Genomic DNA, 7,578 nt, shown 5'->3' on the forward strand with positions numbered 1-7,578 from the left:
CCCGAGCGCTTACTCACCGGGATCCTCATCCCAGCTCTTCTGGCTCGGAGATTAACCAGCCGCAGCTGCGATTCAGGGAAGTAATAACGCATTATAGCGATAACCACCGCCTTTTCCCGGCCCCTGCAACGGGGCTGAGTAAGATGGAGGAGCGAACATTAAGACGCTTCCCCCCCCCCTTCCCCTCCCCCCCTGGCTTGCCGGTTACTAAGGAGGGCAGGAGGTTGCGTTTTTACCCTGTCCTTTCCAAGCTCCCGCTCCATCTTTTTCGCACCTTAAAGGGTGTCCACTGCTGGTTACTACGGACAACGGCAACGGCGACAGTGACGCCGCGAAACGCAAAAACGGGCGCCTAAGAGCTGCGCTCTGAAAATGATCTCACTACCTTTGCAGGGGCTCTACTGAAGAGTGTTAGCAATGGCCTTCGTTATATCGGAGACTCAATTTTGTTATATCCGAATTTCCCTCTCAGATACCAAATTTGGATACCAATGTTTACGTCAGGAAACGATAACAAGTTTGGTGCCACCCGCATCCCTCTGTGACCACCGGTTCGACCGCCACGGCCCTCCGAAGGTCTCCTCCCGTTACGGTTTCGAGAACCAAAAGTAGTCGATGCCAATCCCTCACACATAGTAGGTGTCAACTTAAGTAGTAATTTTTTGCGCCGTTTCGCGCCACTTCGATCGCCACCATCCAAACTCTGTGTCACCAACATGTGGGCCGTAGTTTTGTCACCAATAGCAACCTTATTTGGCGCAAGTCAGCATCCTAAATAGCCTATATATCCTCCTGAGACCCGTGTATGGCAATTTGTCCAATATTTTGGACATTAGCTTTTAAGCCAGTACTCCCGCGCCGAAAGATTCATCTTCATAAAACCCACTTGTCCAATACATTGGACAACTGGTGGCGCCATCTGTGCACCTTTTTTGAAACTAAACTGCTCACTTTCCCGCCAAAACACTTTGAAAACGGCGGCGTTCACCGGCGCGGCGTTCTATGGCACCTGCCGGAGAAGTAAGTGTTGTTTCTGTGATTTTACCTACTTTGAACGAGTAAATTTTGTTGGATACCAACAAAGATAGAACAGAAAACATGTAGATATCATAATTGTAACTCTACATGACCTAACTTTTCTGTGCTTTCAATCTGATTTCACGTGTCCAATACGTTGGACGCTGGGACTCAGCCCGGTTATTTTGGCCGCGCTTTTGAGATGGCTTTCGCAATAACTGTAAACGAATACTGCTGGTATTTAACGGCTGGGGACGAAATAACGTCTTTTTTTGTTGTAGGAGACAGGCCTCGCGTTCCTGATGAGACGGCCGAAGCAATTTTACAAAGAATTGCACAAGCCAACACATCAGTTGGTTGGTTTAGTTGGTTTATGGGGTTTAACGTCCCAAAGCAACTAAGGCTATGAGAGACGCCGTAGTGAAGGGCTCCGGAAATGTCGACCACCTGGGGTTCTTTAACGTGCACTGACATCGCACAGTACACGGGCCTCTAGAATTTCTCCTCCAAAGAAATTCCAGCCGCCGCAGCCGGGTTCGAACCCGCGTCTTTTGGGTCAGCAGCCGAGCACCTTAACCACTGAGCCACCGCGGCGGCCTCCAACACATCAGACATTGACCTATCGGACAGCGACGACGACACTATTGTCGATCCAATAACAGCAAGAAACCCAAGAAACGTCAAGAAGCAAGGAACGTCAAGGAAAAAAAAAACAACAAGAAACAGAGAGTGACAGTGAAGTTGAGTGGAGCCCACCATCAAAGCAAGCTCGACGAGGAGAGACCAACAAAAGTGCCTACCACTTCCCAAGGCTGTCTGACGCAGCTAACGCTGCGCGCTGCAAGTTTGAGGGGTGCACCATGAAAACAAAGTTTTTTTGCACAAAATGTCAGCAGTTCTGCATAAAAAAGACAGAAGATGCTTCTAAAAGGCACACAGCAAGTGAGCACAGCGAAACTTTTTTATTCAGTTGACGTATATTTTGCTACTTTGACTTCTGTCATAATAAAGTATTTTTTTCGCACAACTTTCACAGCTTTATCTGAAGTATTTTGTGGCACGCCCACTGGGTGGGAACATACGGCTAGAGTCCTAGTGTCCAATATATTGGACATCGTGCTGAGCTGAAACTATTAGTTCTGTTGAGAAAATATCTCTCACTTTTCACCTTTGTACTCCTACCAGCTTATTCTGAAACCCTACAAAGTTTTTGTGCACTCAAATTCACTTCAGGTCTCAGGAGGATATAAAGAGCGGAGCAACAATGCTGTCAGCTGGCTATCAAATGTCTGAACAATGTACATAGGTCAAGCAAAAACATTTCTCTTGCCCAAAAGAGCACCTTCATGCTCTATTTTCAGTACAAGGCAAAGAAAGAAAAGCCAGGCCGCTTCGTCTAAGGTAGCGTTCCTGCACGCGTTCTCGCTGGCATGTAGCGTGCTTGTAGGTTAAGCCGCACAACCCAGCCCGAAGCGAAGCGGACCCCTGGACGCCGCCAGCCCGCCCCCAGCAGGAGGCGTCGCCCCCCTGGAGGACCGCCGCCCGGGCGCCCGGCTAACGGCCGGCTGCCCGGGAATTCCTGCCGCCCCCCTGCCCTCCCAGGAGCCTGGTGGAGGTGCTGTCCGCGGCCCCCCAACCCCCACCAGCGTCCCGCCTACCGAACCCGGTCCCGTACCCGGCACCAACATGGCGTCAACCGGTCCCCCCGGAGGACCGACTTTTCGAGCGCCTCCCCCGAAGGCGCACTGCTTCACCTTCGAGGTGAAAACCGAAGCTTCGGCCGACGACATTGTCGACGGCATCGAGGACGTCGTTGGCCCCAAGGGGCTGGAGTCCCTCCAGCACCAAGGGGGTTTCAAGTTTTGCGTCGCCGTTGCCTCGGCTGCGGCGGCTCAGAAGCTGATTGCAGAGGGGGCCTTTCACATCAACGGCACCCCTGTCCCGGTCGCCTGCGTGGGTCCAGCCGTGGTCAACATCACCGTCTTCCGGCTGCCGCTCTTCGTGGGTGACGCCTCGCTCGCCTCGGCACTCAGCCCCTACGGGAAAGTGCTCGAGGTGAGCCACCCAGTTCTCAAGGGCCGGCGGCACGTCGGCAACGGGCAGCGTCTCGTGCGCATGGAAATGCGCAAGCCCGTGCCAAACTTCATCTCGGTGCTGGGCCACCGCGCCATGTGTGATTATCGTGGCGTGCGGAAAGTGTGCTCGCGCTGCGGGCAGGAGGGCCACGTTGGCGCGACGTGCCGCACGCCGCGGTGCTCGCGCTGCGAGGCGTTTGGCCACGATACGGCCGGATGCCAAGCGGCGTGCCGGCGATGCGGCGGCCCCCACGCAGCAGCCGATTGCCTGCGGCCGCGTTCCTACGCAGACGCGGCTGCCGCCAGGAAACCAGCGACCTCCCGGCCCGAGCTGCCCAAGGGAGCTGCCGACGACCAGCAGCAGCCCACCGCTGCGCACCGCCCTGCCGACAGCCCCCAGGTGGACCGGGTGGAGACCACCCCGGTCGAGACCCCCAAGGAGGTCCAGGCCGAACACCATCTGGCCGAGACCCCTGAGGAGGACCCAGCTGCAGTGCCTGCTGCAGGCAGCCCGACCACCTCGGCTGCCGGCGCGCAGGCGGAGGGCTCCCTGGAGCTCTTCGCGTTCGGCTCGCCCTCGTCCCCGACCGTCTCCGACACAACGGGGGCGTTCTCTCCCGAGTCGCTCGCACCTTTCGGTTCGGCTGACGAGGTGAGCCGGGACTCCGAGTCCTCCACCTCCTCGACCGAGGAGGGTGGGCCCATCGACAGCGGCTCTGTGCTGCGCCTAACGGGGGACCTCACCTGTGAGCAGCGCGCGGCCCTCACCACGTCGTCCGACCAGGGCCTGCCCCGTCCTACGCCCTGTCGACCGCCGCCCGGGGAGGAGGACGGGCGACGAACCACCAGCCTGACCGCCTCGCACGCCCCCGACGCGTCGGAGTCGGCATCCGGAACACCGCTCGCTTCAGTGTCGATGAGCCAGCCACTTGACCTGCGCGCGCCCCCCGTTGAGGATATGGACACGGGTAAGCTCGCGGGGAAGCACGCCAGGCAGGATAGCTCTGATGATAACTTAGATGGCGCTGCCCCGCCCCACGCAAAAAAGTCCGCACCCAGCTCCGCTCATGGCGGGGCTACTTAGATGTGTCACCACTACGTCGGCACCCTGTCTCACTATCATGGCGTTAGTGCATCTCCTCTCCCTGAATGTTCAGGGATTTCGATCGCCGGACAAGCAGAGAGAGGTGATGCACTTCGCCCGCGCACAGGGCGTCGACATCCTATTTTTGCAAGAGTGTAACTTACGCTGCCCACGCGAGGTCACTGATTTTAAGTCTCGTTTTTGTGTTGAAGCTTTTTTTTCGTTAACCTGTTCTGTTTCGTGCGGTGTTGGCGTCGTTTTTGTCAACAGTTCCCTTCGCTCTGGCGCGCATTGCACCTACGGCGTGGACGGCCGCACCCTCGCGGTCGACTTCTTCCTCGGTGGAATGCGCGTCAGAGCGTTGGTGGTTTACGCGCCGGCCCGCCACTCCGACTCTTCTAGCTTCTTTGATTCGCTAGATTCTTTTATGCTAGATTGTTACCCTTGCTTTCTCGTTGGCGATTTTAACTGTGTTCTGGATCCCGTACGAGACGTTCGCGGTCGAGGCCAGGGGCGACCCTACGCCGGGGCCCGGTCTCTGCGGGATATTTGTATTCAGTTTGGTTTGACCGACGCGTGGGTTAAGCTTCACGATGGTTGTTTTGGTGGAACTTGGGAGCGGGGCAGCTCAGCGAGCAGAATTGACAAGTTCTTGTTCCCTCGAGAGCTCGAGTGTTTATTGGTGGCCTGCAATGTGCTCGCGTTCCCCCCGGGTACACCGCGCATTAGCGACCATCGACCACTGTCAGCAGTACTGGACATAGGCGAGCGCGCCCCACGTTTGGAAGCGTGGCGTATGGACCCATGTCTGCTGACAGATTGGTCGAGCGTGATAGCCCTTGAACATGCGCTGGGAAACCCGGGTGGACGCGCCGCGACGCGCATTACCTGGGACGAGCGAAAAGCGGAATGGCGCGCGCTCCTTATCACCGAAGGGCGCCAACGCCGTAGGCGAATAACGGGCGAAATTAACATCACCCTCGCTCGTATACGCGCCGTGCAGCGCGGCGCGCCGCTTACTTTCGCCATGCGCGATTACTTGAACATCTTGAAGGCGCGCTACCACACACTCCTGCGTCAGTCATCGCGGACAGCAAGTAGGGCGCTCGTACAGGGCCGACCGGTTTCCGATCCGACCGTATTACGCCAAGTACGGGCAGGTAGCCTTGACGAGGAGCGACAGGCCCGCGTGGAGGAGGTAGTTTTGCCGGACGGTACCAGGAGCAGCAGCGCGGCTGACATCTCTGACGCATTTACGCGTCACTTTTCGCAGCTGTTTGCTTCCGAGGCCGAAAGGCGGGACGACGCCTCTTTCACGGACTCCCTCCGTAGTTTCTGCGCTACGCTACCACAGGTCCCGAGCGATCTCGGCGCGCAGCTGAGCGCTCCTGTAGGCGCGGAAGAGCTCTTCGCCACCGTTAAGGGCATGAACGCCGCCTCAGCTCCAGGCCCTGACGGCATTCCCATCAGCTTTTATGCTAGGTTTTACACCGTCCTGGAGGATCACCTCCTCCAGATGGTGAACGCCTTCGTCAGGGACGGCGAGAGGCCGGAGTCTTTTCGAGAGAGCCGCGTAGTGCTCATCCTGAAGCCTGGCGGGTGTCGATCTGACCCGCAGGCGTGGCGCCCGATCACTCTGCTAAACGCAGACTACAAGATCGTGGCGTCACTGCTGGCTAAAAGGTTGAGTAAGGTTTTATCGGTGCTCGTAAGCCCTGCGCAGACCTGCAGCGTGCCTGGACGCTCGGTGTTCTCGTCTCTCGCACTAACGCGTGACTTGTTCACGTTCACCTCGAGAACAGGAATTCCGGGTTGTTTTGTCTCTCTCGATCAGGCTAAAGCCTTCGATCGGGTCGAGCACCGATACCTTTTTGGAGTTCTCGGGGCTTTCGGCTTTCCGCCGGAGTTCGTAGAGCGGTTGGAGCGGCTGTACTCCGATCTTACAGCTCGCTTGCTCTTCAACGGGGCGTTGACCGCACGTTTCGGGATAGAGCGCGGTATTCGCCAGGGTTGTCCCCTGTCACCTATGCTCTTCGTGTTATGTTTAGACCCGCTCTTGCGTCGCGTAGCAGAGTTTCCATCGATTCGCGGTTTCCCTTTGCCTGGCCAGGGCCAGGTGAAGGTGTCAGCGTACGCTGACGACGTGTCCTTGTTTCTGAGGGACGCAGACAGCTTCGTAGCGTTTGTACGGCTTTTTTCCAGTTACAGCGAGCTGTCCGGCGCCCTCCTCAACAGGGGCAAGAGCAAGGCTCTGCGTTTCGGGGCCTTCGCGTCGGACCTGCTGGGCGAGGTGGAGTGGGTCCCGGCTTGTAAGGTGCTAGGAGTCGTGTTCCTCTCCTCGGGGGAGGTAGCCCGCGACTCGTGGACCGAGTTGAGAGCGACCGCTGAGCGACGCCTGACAGTAGCAGCGCGTTTCCGCCTGTCGCTGTCGGAACGCGCGTTTATCATCAGGTCGTCGGTGTGCGCGCCGCTCTATTATATAGCTCGCGTCGCTTGTCCGCCGCGCACCTTTACGCGCCGCTTGGCCACTCTCTGTGGCAGTTTTTTCTGGGCGGGAAAAACGGAGACCGTCGCTCGCGCGCTCCTCCGTCTTCCCACGCGCATGGGCGGGTTCAGCCTGCCCAACCTGCGCACAATGTGCAGCGTGCTTGCTGTTCGAGGCGTCCGCGACCTGGTCGACGCCACCGACTACCCGGGAAGAGGGCTCCTCGCCTACCTTCTCGGGACTTCGCGGCGGCTCTTTTTTGGTGAACTCGTAGGTCCTTCAGCCGAACGGCAGCCGGCGTTCTTCCGGTATGTCTGTCGGACGGCCGAGTCTCTCACCACCACCCTGCCCGAGGTCGACGTCTCTCAGACGCAGGCCTCCCGCGTTTGCGAGCTCCTTGCCATCAAGGAGGCTACACCTGAACAGCTAGAGCGGAGCAGGCGGGTACGGTGGCGAGACTTGACGTCGCACTGGGTACCACCAGACGTCCGCGACTTCGGCTGGCTGCGAGGCTGGAGAGTCCTCCCAACGGGGGTCCGCATCGCTGCGTGGGGCATCGCTCCTTCTTCTCGGTGTCCCCAGTGCGGTGCGACAGAGACCCTCGAACACGCGCTTTTTGAGTGCGTCGTAGCGCGCACTTTTTGGAGGCTGATGTCGCGCATGTTTTTTGTTAGCCTCGACTCGCACACCAGGCCGCGCGACGCATTTGTGCGGCTCTTGCTGTGTGTTGGGGCCTTTGTTTTGTGGCGCCAGAGAGGCGTCGCTTCCTTGCAGGGCCGGCCTCAACGCGCCATGTTCCCCATGCTGCAGAGGGTTCGGGCGCGTCTGTTTCAACAGGCGTGTTTAGATCATGTGACCCTCCCAGAAGACGAGTTCCTGCGGCGGTGGAGCACCCGCTTCATCGCCGCCAGCGGGGG

At 58.2% G+C, this 7,578-nt stretch overlaps 1 protein-coding gene across 1 annotated transcript; it reads left to right on the forward strand.

The window, feature by feature from the left end:
• Nucleotides 1–2,703: 2,703 nt before the first annotated feature.
• LOC149337543 (uncharacterized) lies at nt 2,704–5,508 on the forward strand. The gene is made up of 3 exons (XM_089554450.1): nt 2,704–3,744; nt 3,847–4,060; nt 5,450–5,508. Exons 1-3 carry the CDS (start codon nt 2,704–2,706, stop codon nt 5,506–5,508), a joined length of 1,314 nt encoding a protein of 437 aa, XP_089410576.1.
• Nucleotides 5,509–7,578: the final 2,070 nt, after the last annotated feature.

This window comes from Amblyomma mixtum, chromosome 7 (genome assembly GCF_055824585.1).
Source record: "Amblyomma mixtum isolate Tamu chromosome 7, ASM5582458v1, whole genome shotgun sequence".
Lineage (NCBI taxonomy): Eukaryota > Metazoa > Arthropoda > Arachnida > Ixodida > Ixodidae > Amblyomma > Amblyomma mixtum.